Source organism: Heterocephalus glaber, unplaced genomic scaffold (genome assembly GCF_053883595.1).
Source record: "Heterocephalus glaber isolate CG9 unplaced genomic scaffold, H.glaber_assembly_v1.0 deba00001497, whole genome shotgun sequence".
NCBI lineage: Eukaryota > Metazoa > Chordata > Mammalia > Rodentia > Bathyergidae > Heterocephalus > Heterocephalus glaber.
This window is the reverse complement of record NW_028258320.1, coordinates 1,429,328-1,451,697: the sequence shown is the minus strand read 5'-3', so window position 1 is coordinate 1,451,697 and position 22,370 is coordinate 1,429,328. Positions and strand designations below refer to the sequence as shown.

The 22,370-nt window shown below is 55.1% G+C and overlaps 2 protein-coding genes across 12 annotated transcripts in view; one reads left to right on the top strand and one right to left on the bottom strand.

Moving 5' to 3' along the window:
• The first annotated feature begins 2,335 nt into the window (after nt 1-2,335).
• Ccdc167 (coiled-coil domain containing 167) overlaps nt 2,336-22,370 on the top strand; it is a 31,096-nt gene continuing 11,061 nt past the window's right edge. For 3 of the 8 annotated variants that reach the window (XM_087184471.1, XM_087184472.1, XM_021259897.2), the window contains exons 1-4: nt 2,336-2,473; nt 14,390-14,484; nt 14,627-14,679; nt 15,714-15,813. In XM_087184471.1, coding sequence (XP_087040597.1) covers nt 2,432-2,473; nt 14,390-14,484; nt 14,627-14,679; nt 15,714-15,813 — 290 coding nt within the window. In that variant the 5' untranslated portion in view covers nt 2,336-2,431. Of the gene's footprint in view, nt 2,474-14,389; nt 14,485-14,626; nt 14,680-15,713; nt 15,975-16,585; nt 18,110-22,370 lie in introns of those variants that run through there. The other 5 variants (XM_013072868.3, XM_004846657.3, XM_087184473.1 and 2 more) reach the window with 5 other exon arrangements.
• The window catches only part of Cmtr1 (cap methyltransferase 1), a 46,978-nt gene continuing 41,438 nt past the window's right edge, over nt 16,831-22,370 (bottom strand). For all 4 annotated transcript variants that reach the window (XM_021259890.2, XM_004846655.4, XM_021259892.2 and 1 more), the window contains 8 exons: nt 22,218-22,349; nt 21,475-21,597; nt 20,857-20,948; nt 20,476-20,544; nt 19,465-19,512; nt 18,877-18,989; nt 18,403-18,511; nt 16,831-17,963 (listed from right to left, as the gene is read on the bottom strand). In XM_021259890.2, coding sequence (XP_021115549.2) covers nt 17,831-17,963; nt 18,403-18,511; nt 18,877-18,989; nt 19,465-19,512; nt 20,476-20,544; nt 20,857-20,948; nt 21,475-21,597; nt 22,218-22,349 — 819 coding nt within the window. In that variant the 3' untranslated portion in view covers nt 16,831-17,830. The remainder of the gene's footprint in view (nt 17,964-18,402; nt 18,512-18,876; nt 18,990-19,464; nt 19,513-20,475; nt 20,545-20,856; nt 20,949-21,474; nt 21,598-22,217; nt 22,350-22,370) is intronic.

The following is a 22,370-nucleotide window of genomic DNA, read 5'->3' as shown; positions in this document are numbered from 1 at the left end:
ACCACTGTGTCCAGCCTGGACACATGTAGCAGGCTGTGCACTGAGCTACACACCTGGACAACCACAAACCACCCAGGCATTCGCCCCGAACTCCTTGCAACAGATCCTCTGCGACAGCGTTCAACTGACAGGAACCAGCATCAAAACAACAACAAAATATAAATGGCAAAGATTGCTAAGCAAAACCCTGTAACAACAAGCTGGCAGCGGGCCCATCAATCCTGCTGTCTCTCCAGTCTCGGCACCTCGGGCTTCTTGGTAATTTTCACAACGAGCCTGGCAGGCCAAGCTGCTGAATCGCTGTGGAAACTGAGGCTGAGCAAGCCCGAGTGCTTTGGGCCATGAGGCAGCCGCTAAGTGGCAGAGCTTGGGTCAGATTCCAAGTTGGCCTCGCTCTGCAAGCGGCCCCTTCACTGCACACCCCTCACCCCCTCCCTGGCCTCAGTCCAGCCCGGCATCAGCATCCTGTGCTATCATCAGACCCAGGGGACACCGTCTGGCTGGGAAGCGAAGGGGTGAAAGATGACAGCTTGCCTAATCCTTTTCTAGGGTATGGGAGAAAGAGATGAGCCTAAGTTGGGGCACGCCCAGAGCTCTGTGGCTTTTTCTTGGTGCCAAGCAGTCACAGAAGGAGCCATTTGTAAAAGAACACAGTGTTTTCCCTCCTCTTCTCGCCTACCCTGGGCCGGTGCCTGTGGTAATTGGGAAGCATGGAGTCTAGCTTTTCTGGGATCGGAACCAAGGCTGGGAAAAGTGTTCTGACAATAAATGTTGTTGATTGACAGTTGACGGACAGTGTTCTCGAGTAACTTTTTCCTGCACTTGGGTGTTAAGCTGAGAACTGCACTCAACAGCCTGTGCCCTGTTCAGACAGGATTGACCCCACTCTTGCCTGTGGGCCGTCGTCAGGCGGCTGAACACAACACTATCTCAGGTCCCTTCCAGGGCCATCACTCAAAGACTCTATCAAGAACAGGACACAGATCTGAAAACATGTTTTTTCCCCCAACCCTGATTTGGGGTCATCATTCACCCACAGAAACACAGGCTCCACTGAAGAGACCACTGGTCAGGAAATGAGGAGCTCTGATTCTGGTCTCATAATTGTTGACTCAACAATTCCATTCTGCAAGTTTATCCGAGAAAAAGAGTATAGTAGGACAGAGTTCTGTGTACAAGATGTGTGGGTTAGCACTGTTTGGAGGTTCTGACCTGTCCAATGCAAGAAAGATACATTCACCTGGTGACACTATCCTGATGATGATTTTGAAGACATGGAAAAATGTCTATGACCGTGCTTTTCCTAACTGTGCTTGACTCTCCAGTAGTGGGGATCCACTTGTTAGGTCTCCTGCCACTGACTTCCTTTTCTTTAATCAACTAGGCCACAGTAGGGTTGGGGGTGTAGCTCAGTGAGAGTGCTTGCTTAGGACCGGGCCCTGGGTCAGATCTCCAGCATGGTAGGAGGTGGGGAAGAGGGGGAGGGAGAGGGAAGTAAAAGAGAAAAAAAGGGGCAGTAGAAAACATCGTGCTTCACAGACGGTAAAGGTTCTTATTGTGAATTTTTGGTTGGGGTTACTTTGATAATAAAAAACAATTTTCATGGTGGGCTCACAGTCAAAATATTCCAAAGGCCACAGGTCTACAGTGTACCGTACAACAGAATTTCAACAGCATAAAATACTACATTTGAGTCCAAGCCTGGAAGGAATACACAGAAACCAAGATAAGACTGGCAGAATAAAGGCCACTACCTCTCATTTCTAAGTTCTCTGTGATATTCTCGGCTGTTTTTGTCTTACAAGAAAAATGAGGAAGAATAGAAAACAAAAAGGAGAGCTAACAGGAGAAAGCCCTTATCAAACCACAGGGCAGAGGTGCTGGGTTGGACCTTAAGGGATGGGCAGAATTTGAATGGGGGGGGTGAGGGACTTGGCATAAAACTGGGCAGGGACTTCAAGGGTAAAGGTAACTGACGGTGGGGTTTAAAAAAAAAAACAAAAAAAAGGTTTCTTGACGCTGTGAAATCCCAGCACTCTAGGGGACTGAGGCAGGAGGGCCACAAATTCGAACACACCCTGGAAAAATTGAGAGCCGTGTCTCAAAATTAAAGGGGGGCGGGGCTGTGGGTTCAATCTCCAGTACCACAAAGAAAGAAAAAAAGCTCTGGTGATACAAATCGGCTTCCACCCTGGGCGGGCCAGCCACTGTTCCGCCCCAGGTTTTATTCTCTCTCCGCCCCTAAACCGGGCCTTCAAATTAGAAGCTGCCCCTCATAAACATGGCCGCTCCCTTTAACAACAAGGCGACCACAAGTAGCTCCGCCTTCCGCCGTCTCGGAGACCAATGAAAGAGAAGCACGAGGATTTGCGCGTGCGTAGTGCGACTCAATGGGCGTGTCCCGTGGTGCTCGGGGATCCCGGCAAGCAACATGACTAAAAAGAAGCGGGAGAATCTGGGCGTCGCTCTAGAGGTGAGGGGAGGCGTGGAAGTTGGACCTTTCGTTAGTTGCCTTCTACCGGCTGCAGGGTAATGGGGCTGCAAGGTTGGAGGAAGAGTCAAGGGAGGAGGCGAGGGCGACGCGGGCTTGGGAGAGGGACGTGAGGTAGGAGGAGCCGGAAGTGAGGGTCACGACGGGGCCCCGAGGTTAGGAAGCCCGGGGATGGGGGAACCCCAGAGGGAGGAGACGTGGCCCCCAAGTGAGGGGACCCTACTGCGAGGGACACAGAAACTAGGAGGATCCTGAGAGAGACTTGTAAGTGGAGCCTAACCCATAGGGACAGGTGGCTGCCCGAGGGGTGGGGACCTCCAGGGTGACGGAGCCTATGTCGCCCTGCGTGTTTGTAGCGGCTTAACTATCCCCCTAGATGGGGACGTTTTCCTCTGTGGTCCCAGAGCTTGAGGAAGGGACGCGACTTTGAGAACCTTTGGGCGCCTATAAATCCTAGACCTGATGCTGAAGGGTTTAGGAATAATTCACTGCGCATGGAAGAGAAACAGCTGATGCACACTGAGTAACTACTGTCTGCGACTTTGGCTCGTGTTCCCTGTTAATCCTCCCTGCAAGCCCGAGAGATTTGTACAGATGAGAAACAGGTTTCAAATTGAGCCCAGGTTGAAGCAGTAGAGACGATGGAGCTGGGAGTAGGGCCCAAGTGGTCTTCCCAGAAGTGCTCCTGCTTCCCTTTGTGCTTCGTCCCAGAAGTTGTGGGCTCCAGGGTAATGGGCTTCCTCCTGCCTCTTCCCCAGTTCAGTGATTCTCAAATTTATGAATGTATAGAATCACCTGCAGACCCTGTGAAAAGGGAGAATTGAACTCTTTGACCCAACCCAAGTAATGCAGTAAGATGTGGGTGTACGTTTTAACAGGGACGCTGCATTTTAAACAAGCCACATGTGTGCTGGTGCAGGTGGTTTTAATAGCGCCTTTGGGGAAATATTGGTGCCCATGGTAGGTGAAAGTTGTTGAAAATCTCTGAAAAGACAGTAATGAATGATGACAGGAGATATCACTGGGTGATGGGAAAGGCACAGACTTTACAGCCTGTGTTAGGGGACCGTAAGATGCTACAACAGAGAAACCCCAATACTCAAGTGTCATCAAGAACTTGAAAGTGCTAGTGAAAGAACCTGAAAGTGACTTTTTTTTTTTTTATTTTTGGTACCAGGGATCAAACTCAGGACCTTGTGCTCGCAAAGCAGGCACGATGCCACTGAGCTAAATCCCCGGCCCAAGAACCTGAAAGTGTAGTGGTGCAGGCCTGTAATCTCAGCACTTGGTAGAAGTTCGAGGCCAGCCTGAACTACATAGCAAGACATTGTCTCAAAAAGCAAAACAAGAACATGAAAGTTTGCTTGGCGTGGTGGTACATGCCTATAATCTCATGGAGCCTCTAGAAGGCTGAGGCAGGAGGATTGCAAGTTTGAGCCCAGCCTGGGTGACTTAGCAAGACTTTGTCTCAAAATGAAAAATGAAGGGCTGCGGTTGTAGCTCAGTGTGAGCACCCTTGGTTGAATCCCCAGTATTGAAAACAAACCAAAAAACCCAGAAAAGTTTGTCATTTTCTCTGACAAGCTGGGGCAGGGTCCAGCAGACCTGTCTGTAAAGGGTCAGATGATATAAGTATTTTAGGCTTTGTGGGCTGTGTGGTCTCTGTTGCAGCTACAGTTGATCCTTCCTATGCACAGATAGCCTATTTACCAATATGCCTACTGGCTAAAATGTATTTGAGGCCCCAGATTGGGATCGGCAGTGCTTTTGTAGTCATCCATGGGCTAAAACAAAACAACAGGAAAAAATTGAATCACCCAGGATCCATATTTATAGCTAAAGTTGAACAAGCAATGCTCTCCCTTCTTGTTTGAGCTGTTATACTATGAACAAGTGTCCATTTTATGGTCTGTTTAGTGCTATGATTTTTGCATTTTTTAATGCTTTTTATTGATGATTCTGCTGTTTCAAGTGGCCCCCAAGAATAGTGCTAAAGTGTTAGTATTGCTAAGTACAAGAATGCTTTGATGTGGTTTAGAGAGCAAATAGTTTTTTTAGATCAGTGTGTGTGTGTGTTTGTGTGAGTGTTTGTGTTTGTGTTACTGGGGGTTGAAGCCAAGGCCTTTGCACTGAGCTACATCTCCAGCCCTTTTTATGTTTTGAGACAGGGTCTTGCAAAGTCATTAAGTTTCCCAGGTTGAGCTCTCACTTGCTATCTTTCTGCCTCAGCCTTCCAGAGTCTTGGGAATATAGGATAGGCGTGCACCACTATGTCTGGCTAGATAAACTTTTTTTCAGGCATGGCATAACTCTGGACTATAGGATACTGTTGGCCATGAGTTCATTTTTTTTTTTTCTTTTTGGTACCGGTAATTGAACTTGGGACCTTCCACTTTCGAGGCAGGCAGCGGAACCACTGAGCTAAATCCCTGGCCCTTTGAGTTCATTTTTAAGGAACCAACTATATGAGATAAGACCTCTTAAAGAAACACACGTAAAACAAGGTTTTGTGTGGATCAGTTGATGAAAATGTTGGGACCAGCAGCTCAAAGGAACCTAACCTGTTACATATTTGTTAATCAGGGGCCAGAGATTTAGCTCAATGGCACCATGCCTGCCTAGCAAGTGCAAGGTCCTGAGTTTGATTCCTGGTACTGAGAAAAAAAAAAAACCCAAGAGACATTTGTTAAACTAATGATGGTGTCAATTTTATAGAAATAAGTACCATGAAAAACGAGATACTGTTCTTGGCCATCGGCAGTGTGTAAATGAGTGGGTGTGGCATTGTCCTCAGTTAAACTTTACTTACAAACACAGCCACTGGACCAGATTTGGCCCTCAGGTTTGTCAAGGGTTGGTCTAGAGGAATGGAGAGTGGGGAAAACACCCACCATCTTGAGAATCCTGGGCTCACACTGCCCATTTTCCATTGGAAAAAACGAAGATGCAGGGCTCCTCCTAACTGCAAGGGGCTCAGAAATGTGCTTATCAGCCAGGAGGCTGCATGGTCTGGCCAGTGACAGCTCCATTACTAAGGGAAAAGGGGCCGGCATGCTTCAGCGGATGGCTTGTGGCCTCCACTGCTTGTTGCACCTCACTTCCCACAGTGGTTGTGAGGATTAAATGAAACCATAAGTGTACAGTGCCCGTCACATGCCTGGTGCAGGGGAGTGATTGATAAACAGCAGCCCTTTCTTAATCCCAGCCTTTGGAGTCCTTTTGCATCCTGTGCCATGGCTGAGTCAATCGCCTTGTTTGGGATGAGGGAACTAAAATAAACTTCATCTGCAATATAAAGGATTTTGGCTGGGGGGCGGTGGTAGTGCACATCGGTAATCCCAGCACTCAGGAGGCTGAGGCAGGAGGACTGCAGGGAGTTCTAGGCCAGCCTGGGCTACATAGTGAGTTTGAGGCCAGCCTGAACTACATAGTGGGTCCTTGTCTCAAAGAACTAAAACACCAAGGACATGAACTGCACAGGAGTTACAGACTCACTAACAAGAGCACAGATGTCTTTTGTTTGGCTGACATCAATTGTTAAAGATTTTTGAGTTGGATAAGGGATATTTTATCCTGGGGCAGATTCACCCCTTAAAAAAACCCATCTTTATATCACCATATACATATATATGCGCAGATATTTTAAAATGTGCACAAGTGTGCAGATATATAAACCCAGCTGCATAGCCGTCTGCCATCTTGGTGTCTGTGGTACTTCCTGCTTGACATCCACAGCTTTGAGAGCCAGAATGAGCTGCTGGGAAGCACCCTGGCACCGGGTGTCCCCTGCCTTGCTCTCCTGTCACCCTGGAAGTCTGAGTATTGAATGTGCACTGGTGCTCAGTAGCAGCAGATATCGTCCTCTTATTAAAAGTCGTGCGCTCAGAGCCAATGAAGTGGTGATTTAATCAAAACTGTTAATCTGACGAGTGCAATAAAGCCCCACAAGTGAGCTATCACCTGCAAGCAGTCTGCACTTGCAATGCAGCAATTCCCCATCAGGCGGCACTCGCCCAGGCCTGGCCCAAGGCCCACTGATGCCCCTTCCAGCCTTCCCTACTCACGGTCATCTTCCTTCTTTTTGAGGCCTTTTCATCTGACTCTGTGCCACCTTGTGACAGCTCAGAGTTGTGAAACACTGGCTGTGAATTCTAGCTTCTGAGAGCTTATTTTGAATAACAAGAGAAAAGTGCAGTTCAGATGAGAAATTACTGGCCCTGGTACTGATTTTAATGTTGTGTGGGAGGAAGGAAAGGTTATACTTTAGCCTAAACCGATAGGAAGATTTGAGCGGATGTAAACATTGTCTTTTAAATCTCTGATAGTAGTAACCTCTAACATGGTCACTACTGCACTTGCTTTGGTAGTTAGACTGTCTGACGTCATGTCACTAGATGTCTCGTTGCCTAGTCCATCTTAACAGATCCGTAGTGTCTCACCTGACGTCTCAGAGGGAATAACTTGATTGGATCTGGTCCCCAGTACAAAAATCGTATCAGTTTGGAAAGCTTTTGGCTATAAGTTACAGAACACTGACCTCAGTGACTTAAGCAAATAGGATTATACTGTTTTTTCTGCATAGAAATTTTTTTTTCTTTTTCTTTTTTTTTGGTGCCGGGGATCAAACCAGGATCTTGCTCTTTCAAGGCAAGCAGTGGCTCCACTGAGCTAAATCCCCGGCCCTACATAGAAATTTTTAGGTGGGTGGCTGCTGGGATTGGTTCAAGAGTTCAGCTCTATCAGCTAGTATTTCTTCGTTCTCTTAACTCTTTTGTCATAGTCATAAGACAGCTGCTACAGCTCCAGTCATCGTGTTCAACTTTTAAATCAGGAAGGAGAAAAGAAAGGCAACGCTGTTTGTCCAAGGTCTCTCAGGAGTCTGGCAGCTGACTTCTGGAACATCTCATTGGCCTGAACTGACTCATGTAGCTGCAAGGAGACTGGGAAGCAGCACCTGCTGTTCTTTTCTGGCTTCCACAGTGGAGGGAGGAGAGGAGGGTGGGCTGGGAGTCGGCACAATCAGGGAGGTCATGGGCTATGGGGAGAAAGTGGCCTAGGCCAGGAGGAACAGTGCCTTGACACTTGTTGTCTGTGTAAAGCCATGAGGGCGCAATGGGACAAAGTTGTTCAAGGAACCGTCCAGCTTTCTGATGCAAGGGCAGGAAGCATCATGGTGGCCGGCAGTCAGTAGCCGCGGAAGTGGCCGCAGTAGTGGGAGAGGGCGCCTGAACTTCACCCTGCCGTTTGGTCACAGCTGTGTGGGGCCAGGCGGCAGCCAGCCGAGGTCATTCAGGGCCCACTGCCCATTAAATGAGCCTCTCTTGCTTCAGGGCAGAGCAACAGGTCACCACCGGGCAGGTGATTTCTCCGGGCGGCCTGCGCCTGCTCCGCTCCACTCTCGGGGTCAGGAGACTAAAACCTCATTACCTCACGAGGCTGGATGGCAGAGTGTGTGGAGTGGCTGTTTGCCAGCATCTTAATTAATGAATTCATAAGGCACAGGGTGGATGCCAGTTCTTGAGAAGTGCTTTGAGCCTTTCAGCAATGAAGAAGTTTTTGCTAATTTATCCAAAAATATATATTGAGGGAAAGAAAAGAAAAACCCCAAACACTTCAGCCCAGGGACAGACAGCGCCCGACTTTGGGCAAGCACGCTGCTGCAGAGCTGCATGGCCTCATCTCTCCGCCAGGCCTTGGAGCTTGTGTGGGCTCCAGGGGACCCTCATCTTTCTACGTGAGGGTTGGTGAGGGTCCAGGGAAATGATGGGTCCCTCGGCTGGCTCTGCTGCCCTGAGACTGGTCACTGACTGGAAGCTGGTGAGGCCTGCTGTCTGCAGCCGCCCCGTCTGGAGGGAAGCTTCTCAGCCAAGGTTTGTTTCCTGTCCCCATAGAGCCCGTGCGTCTCCTCCTGGAAGCAGTGGCAGGGGCTCCGCCCTGTGGGGTTTGAGGCTGCTTACCTGGAAAATTCAGGCCGTGACCCCCATGTGTCTTGCTGTGTGGCCTGAGGCCACAGATGGAAGGCCCAGGCTACTGCCAGGGACCATCTGGGCAGGCGCTCTGGCTCCTGTGCCCATTATAATAAATAAATGCCCTGCGGCCTCCTGACTTGTGAAAATGAGCAGATTTTGAGAAACCCAGTTCCCAGGTTGCTGGGCCTGGCAGGGTAACAGCTGATGCCACTCCGGGCTGTGGCCTAGCAAGGAGAAGACAGCTTTGTTGCCCTTGGGGACAAAAGGGCTCTGAGGGCCAGCTGTGCAGCCACCTGCCCGGTCGGGTGCTTTAGCAGTGGGCGGGGAACAGCTCAGGGTGAGGACAGACAGCTGCTGGCTTCTGGCCCCTAGGTGTCTCACTGCAGAGTCCAGGCAGGGCCTTCCCACACGGAGCATCTGTTGTGTAGAGAGAGAGTAAGCAAAGCCCTACACAAGGTCATTCGGGTGGAGGATCTGCTGACGCCACACAAGCACGCCACACAAGCACGTTTAGATGGCTTCAGCTAGGGCGTAGCCAGCTGTTCCCCAGATCCCTTCTTTGTCACGTGTTATCATGAGGGATGTTGAAGGGGGTTGCTACAGTGGGAGGAGCATGAGGTGGGAAGTCTGGAGCTGCTCCTTTAGGGTGGGGACAGTCCCTTCCTGCGGGGACAGCTGTCCACACCGCCCAGCCCAGAGTTCATGGTGTGCAGGCTATGCCCAGGGGCCAGGAGCGTTCAAAGCCGACGTTTCTGTGCTTTCTGGGTAAGGGGTGGTGGTGAGGGGCACAGACCCGGACCGCCCTGCACCCCTATTTACAGCCCGTGTGGCCCTGAACAGGTTACTTGATTCTGTGGGTCTGAGTCTCCTGTCTGTAAGGTGTGATACTGGTGACAGGACCTGACTCCTGCCTCAAGCCTTCCTCGAGTTCACAGGTGTGAAGCATGAGAACAGAGCCTGGTGCAGAGGCTGCGGCTGTGCTGTGGTTGTGTTGTGTGGACTTGGTTTCTGAGGCTGCTCTGACTTGCTGTGTCATTCAGACCCATGAGGCCCCATGGCTTGTTCAGGTACCAGCCACCGTGCTCTTTATTAGCCCTTGTGCCCAGCAGGGCCCTGGCTAGGCAGGCGCAGGTTGGGTCTGTGACTCTGCCTGACTGGGGGCAAACCCAGCAACCTCTGCCACTCGCTGGCCAGAAGCCCCTGGGAGCAAGGCCCCAATGTGACAGGAAAGGACTTTTTCCTAGACTGGAAAAGAGTGGGCCGTGTGGCCCCACCATGGCTCCCTGGGGACCAGGCAGAGCCTCTCCTAGCTGTCCAAATGCCCAGTGAGCATTGCTCGGCCACCTTCAGGGGAGAGTGGAGCCCACACCAGCCTGTGGCTGGAGCTCATGGGCAGAGTAGAAGCCACACTCGAGCCCCCAGAGCTGGTGCCTGGGCCGCCTGACCCCTGTGCCTAACTGCAGTTATCTGATAGCCTCGAAGCCAGAGGTTCCTTCTGCATTGAGACTTGATTTGGGCTTTGATTCCTAGAGGCTCCACACTCCTGAAAAGATTCCTCTCTGGGATTTCAGAGGAATTTTACAGTTTCTCTTAACACAGCAGCTTTATGGTGTATAGGACCCCAGGGAGGCTTTCCTAAAGCTCTGGGAGCAAGGTGATGTTCCCCAGGCAGGTGGCTCCAGCTTCAGGGCCACAGGGCAGGGAGTGCTCACAGAAGCCCCGGTCCCAGGCCTGTGACTGCAGGAAACCTTTCTTCCCTGGCACCGGGCAGCAGCAGTGAAGACCCTGCTTGGCTGGCACCTACACATCTCCTCCTGCAGGGCCCCCCCTCCTTGGTGAAGGCTCCCCAGTCTCACGTCTCTCCCATTCCAGTAGTGAGGCAGGGGCTCAGCACCAGGGTTGCTCCTGGGCTTCTCTGTTACAGTGCAGCCTCCCCACCCTCAGCGCCCTCCCTCCTTGAGGGATGCACCTTCCTGCTCCCCCCAGTCTGCTTCACTTTCCCTGCCTTTCCCTCCTCCCCTGCCCCGCCAACCCCCAGTAGGCCCCACAGCAGGGCCTGCCCCCTGCTGGTCTCTGGGTCAAGCTTGCATCCACCCACCTGTGGAGGTTCACACAACACCCACAAAGTCCTCCATCTGTGCGGGTCCAGAGGCACTATTTGGTCACAGAGGGAACCCCCACTGCTACCTGTTTCCTGGGGTCCCGTGTCCCCGGGGGACTGCATCCCTGCTTCCTTTGCTGGCTCGGCTGGGCGACTTGGACGCAGTGCTCTGCTTCTCTGGTGATGACTGCCCTTGGCCTTTTGCGTGTACTATTTTTTTGTGTGTGCCGGGGATGAAACTTGGGACCTTGTGCTTTCGAGGCAGGCGGCGGCACCACTGGGCTAAATCCCTGGCCCCCTGAGTGTACTATCTTAACGTCACTGCCCGTTGGCCTCCACTCTGCCCTCACACCACCTGAACAGGGCCCCTCCTTGGCTGTGTCTGCTTTGTTCTGTCCCCTTCAGCTTTAGGCAAGTCCCACCATCTGAGCCCATTGTGGGCCGCTGTCCAGCCTGCCAGACAGAAGTCCCAGGAGGCAGCACAGCATTCAGTGTCCCCTCCCTGGCCTCAGTCTGCCTGGCACCTGTGCTTCCCGTGGCAGTGCCTGGCTCCCCGGCCGCCAGGCTTGCTTGCCATTTTGTGCTTCCTCTGCCCTTAGCGGAGCCCGTTCTGCCTGGGACACTGCTCAGTCGTTGGCCCCGGAGCCCACCCCACTCCTTCCCCGGGCAGGACCTTCCCAGTGTGCTGTGTCCCAAACAGCTGGCAGCTGCTGTCCTTTGGGCCCTGGCTGTGGGTCCTCCAGAGAGCAGCGGAATGGCCAGGCGCAAGCCTCTGCCACCTCCTGTCTTTGCTCCACACCTTCTCTCCCTCTTGGCACCGTTTACTCAGCCTTTTTTATTCCCCAAAGATGCAGCGAAAACCATTCTCCAGTAACAATAGGAAACACTTACTGAACTCCTTCTGTGTGAGGCACTGTTCCAAGCACCTGTATGTCACATCGTCCTCGTAACAACTCTCTAGATGTGAAACGCGATTTCTTTATTTCACACGTGTCTGCTCAGGAACAGAACAAGGCACTCGCCAGTCACACACAAGTGAGTGATAGTCAGGGCACCGATTCCAGCCCATGGGCCCCACCACTGCGCTTAAGGCAGCTGCAACTTGAGGCTTCTGGCCAGTCTGGCTCCCAACTGCTTGGCAGCTCTGATCCTTATGTTTCTAGAACCTTTGTGACATCTTACTCTGGTCCTAACCCCCATGTCTTCCAGTCCTGGCATCTCTGCTGCCTTCACCCTGGTGACGGGGAGGACACTAACCTGGAGCCACAAAGTGTGTACTCCATGTGCACAGAGTTGAGAGCTGGCCAAACAGCCATCTGGGGACTCCTCTGAGGTCTGTTTTCTGGGTGCTCTTCCCCCTTTCTGTTCCCGCCCTGCTAGGTCAGCCCCTCTGTACTCTCTGCTCCTGACCCTCCCTTCCGCCTCTGCAGCTGGGTCCCCCAGAGTCTCTGCCCAGGCATCATAGCTGCCGAGAGCAGACTTCTGCCGCAAGTGCTACTCTCGCCAGGTGTAGGCCAGCTTCCTAAGCCACATCCAGGGCTGGGGATCTGCAGAGCCACCCCTGGGATGAGTCTGTGGCCTTCCTCACCAGGCCTGCATCGGCAGCCAGGCAGGTGGGTTGTAAAGAAGGGGGATTTGTATTTAGAAGGGAATCGGAGAGCTGTTAGCAGGACATAAATATTCATAGAGGGAGGTTAGAATTCGAGTCCCTAAAACCTTGATTTGTGTTTGCCTGTTTAAGCCTCATTAAAAAGTGGCAAATGAAAGTGGGCCTATTTAGTGGAACTGCAAATAAATTGGTCTTGTTCATATAAAGGACCCCGACCACCAGCTCCTCAGGCCCTGTCCAGAGCACGATGGCAGATTGGCGTGGCCACTTGTGGTTTGTCAGCCTCCGTTTTAAGATTTTGCTTAGCATGAGTTCCTGGCCTTGGTCTGGAGCAATTACCACGAGTTTGAGCACGTGATAGCCTTCCCAGGGGTGTCTTAGGGGTAGAACTCCCCAACCTGCTCCCTGCCCAGAATGACTTGCAAACCAGGCCCTGGCCCAAGGGACAGCAGGAAGAACCCTGGCCTAGGACTAAGATTGCAGTGTGTAGCCTGTCAAGTCCCTGGGTTCTGTGCCTGTCTCCAGGCTCTGGGCACAAGAGGAGGGTTTCAGACTCCACTTGTCACATAAGACTTCAGCCGTTTGTCCCCAGCCCCTCAGGGCTAAGTATTCCTGAGCAGGCCAGGCCTTGTGGTGGGCACAGAGGAGATGGGGAGCTATAGTGGCATCTCAGATAGGAGCTACAAACTCTGACACCCTCAGTGGCAGGGCCACAGGCCCATGTGGAATGGGTCAGCCTATGAGCAAGACATGACCTGTGGGCTGCCAGTTACCCCCACTGGGGATTCCCAGAGTTTGGAAAGATACGGTCTGGACCCAAACAGGAGGGCAGTGTCCACTCGGCCTCCTGAGAGGACTGGTGGCTTTGCCAGGGGGAGGAGTGTGGGCCCCTCCAGCCAAGGGCAGCAGGGGTGGCCTCGGATAGGAGGTGGAATGTCATGAATTAAGTTTTATTTGGGTCCACTATGGAGTTTGGTGCCTGCTTGTGGTTTCTTTGCCATGGGATGGAAGGAGCAGGTCTTAGTCCTAACCAGCTGGGTTGCGTGTTGGGGACCACTGGCTTGGGCTGTCGCTCTCTTCTCCCCAAGCCTGCCCCAGGGTGCCTTTCCCTGCTGTGCAGTTGCAGGAAGGCCTGTGGCCTCCCCAGGGACAGCCCTCCCCCTGGGAACCCCCTGGCAGAGAAGTGGCACAGCCAGCCAGGCAGTTAAGGCCAGGCTCTGGGGTTGCACCTCCCATGGGGCCCCGGCCGAGTTGGGGCTGCAGGACAGGTGGGTGGTGTGAGGAAGAGCGAGTGGTAGAGGCCCGGAGCCTCTGGCACCCAGACCCCAGCGCAGGATGCTTGAGGGGAGAGGGCGCTGCTGTGGTCTCCTCAGCAGTCACCAGCTGGGCACCTGGTTCTCCCACGTGTGATCCGGAGGTGATGGTCGCTCCCACCCAGGGATGGCGAGAGCGCGAGGTGGGGGTGGAGGGTGGGCGTTGCAGGGCTCCAGAGCGCTGCACATTTGGCTGCTGTGCTGGGCCCAACTTGGCCACCCCCAACACCCAATCTAGGCTCCCAGCAGCAGGCCCAGGGGTGGCCAGGCACATGGACACCTGGGCCCCAAGTCAGGCGGATGGGGAGGAGGCACCCAGTGCCCAGTGCATGACACCAAGCTCAGGCTCGGCCAGCCCGGCCAGTACTTTGCAGAACGCTTTCCCTCCACTCAAACTGTGATCAAAACAAATGGAAAAAGATCTCTTTGGCAGCCGTCCTTTCGAGAGCTTAGCTATTTTACCACACAAGTTACAGCTATCTTGATGACGGGCAATGTTGTTGCCCAAGAATCAAGTCAGAAAGGAATGAAAGTGAGTTTAAGTTGCATTTTAAAATTTTTATTGATTCTCATTGAATCTCTGTTTTACAACTCAGACTGCGCTAGTAAGTGTGTCAGTGGGGAAATCCCTGTCTCTTGGCCCTGGGTGGTCACCCTGTGTGTGGGTGCCCATGGGCCAGGCGCCTGCCGTGGTTGGGCTGTTCTGGGGAAACAGCCAGCCAACCCCAGGCTGCTCCTGCACCCCGACCTGCGCTTGCTCACAGGGTCGAGACAGCTCTGAGGCCTGTTTCCAGGGGCTCAGGCTGCAGCCATGGTGAAAAGGACAGCGAATGGCACCCAGGGCGGGTGATACTGGGTACCTGCCCGAGAAGACTCCTGAGCCAGCGCCGTGACCGTGTGTTTCAGATCGACGGGCTGGAAGAGAAGCTGACCCAGTGCCGGCGGGACTTGGAGGCTGTGAGCTGCCGGCTCCACAGGGCAGAGCTGAGCCCCGAGGACAGGTAGCACCTCCGCCCAGCATCTGTCCTGGGTCCCCAAGTAAATGAGATCCCTGCTCCTGTCCCCTAAAACCTGAGCCCTTGTCCCCTTCCCCTGGGGGACACAGGAAATGGACCTGAGCCATAAAACCCCTTCCCCTCACAGGCTGTCTCTGGAGAAGGAGAAAAATAGCTTAATGCGCAAAGCTTCCAACTACGGTAAGAAAGTTCCCTTGGGTGACCAGCTGGGACCTCCTGTCCCCAGGGTTGGGAGGGCCAGATAGCCGGGGAGCCCGACAACCCCAGGGAGCAAGGTGGTTCTTTGAAGGATCCAGCAGCCTGGGAGAATTCCAAGTGCTTCTGTCCCAGGGGAGGAAGAAGGTAGCCATAGGTGGCTGTCCTCTCTGGGATGCCCGGGTGTGGCGGTAGCCCCGTGCACTCAGACTTCAGGCTCTGACACTGACACACACACCCTGAGCAGGGTCAGGTACTGGATGACAGCCCCCCTTGGGTGGGAAGGGCCTCTGCACGTGGAGCAATGCTGCCACCTTCTGGGCACAGCCAGCAGAACCCAGGCATCACCTAGTGAGGACAGGGAAAAGGGTCTGGGGGGACTCTGGGTTTCCCCTTCACCCCCCACAGGGGGCCCCAGAAGGACCGCTGTGAATCAGCACTCGGCATGGCACCCTGGGCTCCGTCCAGCCTCTCCCATCCCCCTCCTTGCAAGGGCAGGGCTGGGTGGGCTATCAGTTTTCACCCAGAATCGCAGCATCACTGTTCACTTCGGTGGCAGGGCTGGCTTTTCTACTCCTGGGACCGACCGCCTCACGGAGCAAACCGCTACTCTTCAAACCCCTAGTTCCTGAGAGCTGGGCACCCAGCAAGGACACAGGCCCTGCCTAGCGCAAAGAGGGCCCAACTGTTGGGGGAGGGAGGAGCTTCTGGGAAGGGTGGGCACCCAGCCCCCGCCTTGACAGGCCAGGGGACTCACCCAGCAATGTCACCACCTAGCTTGACTTTCAGCCATAGCCTCAACTGCATCTGAAGAGAATGGCTGAGTAGCATTTGGCAGCGGGACCTGGGGCCCCACTGGAGCCAACAGGTTGTAAGGACCTGGACAGCCTGGGGTCACTACTTAAGGTGGCTAGAAAGACCACTCTGCCTACAGTGATGTGTGGACCCACTGGAGATAGCAGAAGGCAGTAGAGGGGCCTGGACAGCCTGACAGTGCCCACCGCCCTTTTGCCTCCCAGAGAAGGAGCTGAAGTTGCTTCGGCAGGAGAACAGAAAGAACATGCTGCTCTCGGTGGCCATCTTCATCCTCCTGGCCCTGCTCTACGCCCACTGGACCATGTGAGTGACTCCTCCAGAGGACCTGGGCGCAGGACACCTGACACTCAGGTGGTCTCCTGGGCCCCTGCCCCAGCCTGGCCTGAGTGGGCCTGGGTGTGGGAAGGACATGGCGCTGGCTTCTCCCTTGGCCCAAGGGACAGGCAATAAAGAACGCCAGGCCACTGCTGTCTGCCGAGTAAATGTCACGGTCTGAGGGCGGGCACTGAGGGATGGAGAGGAGATTCCCAGGTTCATGCCACGGAGTTCAGCAGGGAAGGCAAGCGGCCGCTGTGCCACCTCCCGGACTGCTGCGGAACATGCCACGTGCCTTGGCCTGTACTTATGACAGGAGAAATGCAGCCTGTGCAGTGAGGACGACCCAGGGACTCGAAGTGGTCGTGCAGAGGTCCCTAGGGAGTGCAGAGTTCAGCCATCTTCCAGTGGCAGGCAGGCGGGGGCCCTGGAGAGTACGTGGGCAGCGAGAGCCTGGGTAATGACCAGACTGACGGTGACAGTGGCCAGAGGCTGGAGTGGCTGATGGAGACCTCACTCCGGCTCCACTTCCGGCATGGGCCGGAGGGCAGGCGTGTAGGCACCATCTCAGCCCAGCAGTGACACGGTGGGCAGGCCCCACGGGGTAAGCAAGTGTGAGAGTGAGTGCTCCTCGGGGAACTGAGCCCTCTGCAGGAGCCTGGCACAGTGCAGGCGGGCCCAGCCGGGTCAGCAGTCTGCCTCTCCCTCCCCCTCGGCCCCAGTCTGGTGCCACTAATTGGTCTGACGCCTGTTATTTTAGTCCCATAGACTGATCCTGGATTGTCACAGTGCCACCGCCACGTGAGCTGTGATTTATGTAAGAGGAAAGGTGCCTCCCCACCCTCCTGGGGCTGTGGGTTCATTCACTCCCCATCCCTGCCAACAGCAGCTGTGATTTCCCCGATTTCTAGCAGCAGCTCCAACTGAACAAACCCTCTCTGAGCACAGCTTCCTCTCTCCACCTCCAGCCCAAGTCGGACCACAAAGCACTGAGCCACACAGGCATTAAAAATATGTTCATCTTTAATGAACCAAGATTTTGCAGAACATACCGTTGAGCCCAAAGCTGGGTGGAATACGGTGTCCCCACCGTGTCACTGCCAGCCTGGGTGTTGGCTGAAGGCCCTGTGGAGTCAATTCCAACCTGCCAGGAGCCTCAGTGCCCTATCGCCATGGAAACCAGACTGGCACCAGGCTGGGGCCCTAGGGAGTCACAGGAGCCTCTCAAAGTTATTTCCTGTTAAAAACAACCAGAGCACCCTCCCCTGTCCAGGGCTGCTGCCCCGCTTCCTTTCCTCTCTGTGCCTCTGCCAAGATGGAGGAAACGGAGTGACCATGAGCAGACAAAAGCAGACCGTCCCTCCTAATGGGAGGAAGGGTGGCAAAGAGCAACCTCCAGCTCAGCACTCTGCTACCAGGAGGGCCACTGCTGCTAGGGGAGAGGAAAGGCAGGTCTCCAAGGCCACTTCCTGCCCTCTTCGAGCTGCCCAACTTTTGGATGAAAAGCAGGTGGCCCAGGAAGGCTCCGCAGTCACAGCCAGTGCCAAAGACAACACAGCTCTGATCCCAAGTGTTGCTGGCCGTGCTAGGACTCCAGGGAAGGGCTCAAGACGGGAAGGAGACAGAGTTGTCTCCAACTTGGCATCAACACAGCAAACTCAAAACTCTTAACTTGTACAACAGCTGCTCCTGGGCAGAAACCACAGTGGGCTCTACCCACCCAGGGTTGGCCCAATTAAAGCTGGGCACAGCAGGGGCCTGGCCACCCCGAGGGGTGGTGCCGTCTGCAGGAGCCCTGGGAGAGCGGCAGTGCCCAAAGACCTCTGCTCTGCCCTGTCCTCTGGGCGCTGACCTTAAACCTGTCCCAGGAACACGTGTCCTCTGACGGCCCCTGCCGACCCCCAGGCTTGGTGCTCCCTAGCTCCTTCACAGAGGCAGAAGGAACCGTGCAGAGCACCCTGCCCTGGGAGGGACAGGGCATTCGGCAGGAGCGCCCAGGCCTGGCTCAGTGGCTGTGCATGTGGATGAAGGAAAGGACATCCTCCTTGGACAGCTTGTCCACATCCTGCGGCTTCTGGGAGTCGTGCACGCGGATGCCATCTCCCCACTCCCAGAAGAGCCGGCTGAAGTAGCAGACACTAGGGGGGGAGAGGGAGAAGAGGGGTCAGAGGGCCCTCAGCCCGCGGACTTGGGGCACTCCTGTGACTCCCAGAACCAACTTTTCCTGACAGCAGCTGCTGTGCTAATCACATCCCTCTGGGTCACAAACCACTGATAGTCCTGGTTTTCCTGTCTGCTCTTCTTTTTTTTTTGAGGCACAGAATGGCCTCAAATTTGTGGGATCCTCCTGCCTCAGCCTCCTAAGTGCTGGGATTACAGGCGTGCGCCACCACGCCCGGTGACAGCTGCTAACTTTAAGAATGATGCAATCTGGTAAATGGACGCTGGGTCCTTGAGTGCCAAGGGCCAGGCCAAAACCCTACCTGGGCAGGCTCCACGCAGCCACGCCTCTGCCCCTGAGGGACAGTGACCAGTCTTGGGCTCTGGGGCAGGAACACTTAGGAGAAGGCTACTCACTGAAACGGGGCAATGGAGTCCGTGGGGATGTTAAAGGTGGAGTCCCTGGTCTTCTTGTTGTAGAAGAACTTCCTCTTGACGCTTTTGCTGAACCCCATGGTCCAAGGCTCTGATGAGAGGGGAGGGCCGCACTCAGGCAGGGCAGTGCCCGTGGGGACAGCAGCAGTGGGAAGGGCCGTGTGGGTGCACACTCCACCACCATCCCTGAGGGGCTCTCGGATGGTGACTAGGATGATGACAGCCTTGCTGCCCCGCCGTCTCCAGGGCCTGCAGCCAGCAAAGCCCCGTGTGTCCACTCACTCTCCTCTCTGCCCCAGCCCAACTCCAGGCCCACGAAGACCAGAAAAGGCTCAGGGAAATGCCAGCCAGCGGTGACCGCCCTAACCGGGGGCACTCAGCTCCCTCAGGCAGGGTGTGAGCCTGGTCCCTCTGGCTGGGCATGGGGAGGGACCAGGAACAGTCACTGTCACCCACCGTTCACTGTCCTGACTATGTAGAGGCCTGTGGGCACGAAGTGCCGGTCATCCCGCCCGGTGTAGCTGAGCCTCGGAGTGCCGCTGGAGCCCTTGATGATCTTCATTTCCAGCCTGATTCCCCAAGGCAGCATGCGGACAGGAAGTGAGACACACAGAGGGTGCCCTAAGTTAGCCTGGGGCTGTGCCAGAGCTACCCCAACCACTTTGACACAAGAAATGGAGGCAGAGACACAGCGAGGTGCCCCAAGCCACGCAGCACGGGCTGGTGGCAGTGTTGGGTCAGGATGCAGGCTCTGACTCCCAACCACACGGGTGAGAGGTGACCCTGGCATCACAGCTACTGGTGAGGTGGCAGGGGCTGTACCCTGCCAGGAAACTGCCTGGGAGCTGCGCTGCCCCTCTGGGCTCCCTCCCGGCACCAGCAGCAGGGATTTACAGCCTCTCAAGCCGCTTTCTGCTCGCCCCTCACAGGGACAATGGTGACTGTTACAGCATCAACAACCCCGTATTTCTGCCCAAGTCAGCTCCCAGGCAGTGATCCCCACACCCTGCTCCCCGGCTCCTGAATGGCACTGGTGTCACTCACCTGAGAAAAATCTTTTCCACCTCCTCCAGCCTGTACACCTCTTTCACTCTACGGGGACGAGGAGAGGACACATCAGGGAGGGAGCTGGCCTGGCTGGCAGGAGCTCCCCGTGCCCTTGCCCTGTCTCTGCCCAACAAGGAGGAGGGCACAAGCTGTGGCACTAATGCCCGAGGTTTCAGAGCTGCTGAGCTGCCCCTCAGGGCCCCCAACCCCCCTCAAAGAGGGGAGAGGAAGGGGAAAGGTGAGGCAGAAGGGGCCTCTGCCTGCCCTCCAGCCGCCTACACTGTTCCTGGCCCTCCACGGGGCAGCCGGCCCTCTACTTCTGGGGCCGAACTGGCCTCTGGAACCACAACTGGGGAAGGGGCTCAGGGACCCAGCAACCAGACCAGCAGAGGCAGAGGCCTTTTCAGGGCCTGCGTGCAGGACCCTTCACACACAGACAAGGTGCTTTTAGACAGCTTCATGTGGCATCTATAAAATGCTTTCTCAGCAAGGGATTTCATTTTAACTAAGTACATTTACATGAAAATGATTTTTCTAAGGTACAGTCAACTCCAGCACCACAGAGTTAAGCGGAGCCCTCTGGTGACAAGTTTTAGCCTTGGAAGTCTGGTCCCCACTGTTCTCCCCCACTGTCTAATATGATAAACCCTGGCCACCTCCCAAGCTCTGAGGCCCCACTTCCTCAACCTCCTTGGCTTCACATTCAGACTTCGCCAGGCCTTGGTGCCCTTTGCTAAGTGACAGGCTAGTAACACCGGAGGGTGTGCAGGTGACTCCCGAGGTGTCTGTGCTCTTAGACGCACGGGCATCTTAAACGAGGCCCCCTAACCCTAAGGGCTGCTGTGCAGCTTCGCCCACTGCCAGGCAGCACAGGGAGACACCGTGGGGCGAAAGCCGCCACTCACCAAGGGCAGTCTCCACTGACCCGCACCTCCCGGGACAGAAGTGGTGGCAGGAGCCAGAAAGGAGCCCCACAGGGACGGGGCTGGAGGGAAACCACAGGCTCACCTGATGGGATTCATGTCAGGGCGACTGGGCTTGGAAACGGCTTTCACAAACTTCTCGGCAAGCTGAATTCTGTAATGCAAGTGGCACCTCAGAGGCCAGAGCTGCCCCACGAGGCAGCACCTGTGGCCCCGACACCACCCTGCCCTTCGCAGACCCTGCCTGGACTCTCTCTTCTTCTCCTCTCATGAGCTCTTGGCTGCTTTTCCTGAAGGGCACCTTCAGCTGTGCTCAATCACACGTGTGATTCCGCTCGAATGTCAAGGAGCATCCCTGTCACACGTGTCTACCAGCTAGGGACTCCACTGCCCCGCACTAGACATGTTCTTCAGGACCCTCCGTCTTCCCACAGCATCACCCGCACTGTCCCTGTCCCAGGCCCACCGCTGGTTGAAATGCTGGTCCCGGACATCGCTGCCGTTCAGCACAAGGACATCAAGGATGTGGATGGCACTGATCTTCCTCTGGGCCTTCCCCTGCAAGGACAGGAACACTGTGACCCTGCCCATGGTGGCACGTGGCCTCTGTTCCTCCTCACGGGGAAGGGGCGCTCGCACAGTCGATTCTTAGCCCCAGCGTGATCCTGACAACTGAGCAGGGAAGGCCCAGTTGCCCTGGGCCTGAGCCCCAACAAACCTCAGTCCTCTGAGGCAGCGGCCACCCTTGCCCTACTGGCCCCATGGCTGTTCTGAGAGTCACCTCTACGGCCATGACCCTCAAGCTCCAGGGAGGGGACAGCCTCTTCCTTCCCTAGGGGGCCTGGTCACTAGATGGGCTGCTGAGAGCCACCTGGCAGGCTCACCAATCAGGGTCCTCTCTGACACACAGGGAACCGCCCCTTCCTACCTGGATCCTCACGGCTCAGGGCAACTGCTCGAGTAGTCATTGCCCAGCCCTGCCCAGCCCTACCCAGCCTGGGCCCTCCTGTCCACCAACATGCAGCATAGCCAAGTGAACTCAAGCCCGGGGCCATGGACCACGCGTGCAGAGAGCTGCTCTGACCTCCCCTTTTAGCTCGTGCACGATCTCCACAGACAGCAGAGTGTCCCGGGGCAGCTCCGTCTTCAGGTCCAGCCTGACCCAGCGGTCTGACTGGCGGCCATCCCATGTATAGATCTGGGACTTCTACAGGGGATGAGGAGGAGAGAGGCGTGGTTCTCAGAGGGGCCTGCAGCTGGCAGCTACAGGCTGACGGCTGGGAGAAGTCAGGAGGGCTTGGGCCTGCTGCTTGGGAATGGGCTCAGGGCACCCCTCAAATGACCCGAGTGTGACAGGTCTGCAGGAACACTCCAGCTTGATGGGGAGAGAGTGAAGGAAGAGAAAGTAAAGGAGAAAAGATGAGGTGCTCGAGGACACTAGCAAAGTGACTGAGAACAACAGCGTAAGTTATGTGGAAACAGTTGGCAGAAAAAGCAGAACCCACCAGGGCTCTCCTGCGCCACATGTCAGCCTCCAAGGGCCCAGGTGAGGGGAGGGGTCTTCGCAAGACAGGAAGTGGCATGGGCTGGTGGCGGCGCTGCATGTCCAGCCAGATGAGCCTGCGGACCATGCTGCCAGCCCACACCCAGGAAAAACTGGTATTCCAATCAGCAATGCAGGGGTGAAGAAATACATGTGAAGAAACGGAAGAATGACTACATCACACACAGGAGGTCCAAGGAAGGAAAGGAACAGTTTCAAGAAATACCCTGCCCAGAGTCAAAGCCCCAGCTCCCTGGCACCGGCGCAGGAGCCCCCAGACCTACCCCCATGCCGAGGAGGAACTTCTGCTGGCTGCCGGACACCATGCAGCGGTAGTCGAACACAGGCCGGATCTTCTCCAGGGTTTTGGCAGTGAGCAGTGTAGGCTTATAGCTGAAGATGTCGATCTCAGTGCCCTGCAGCCACAAGGAGAGGAC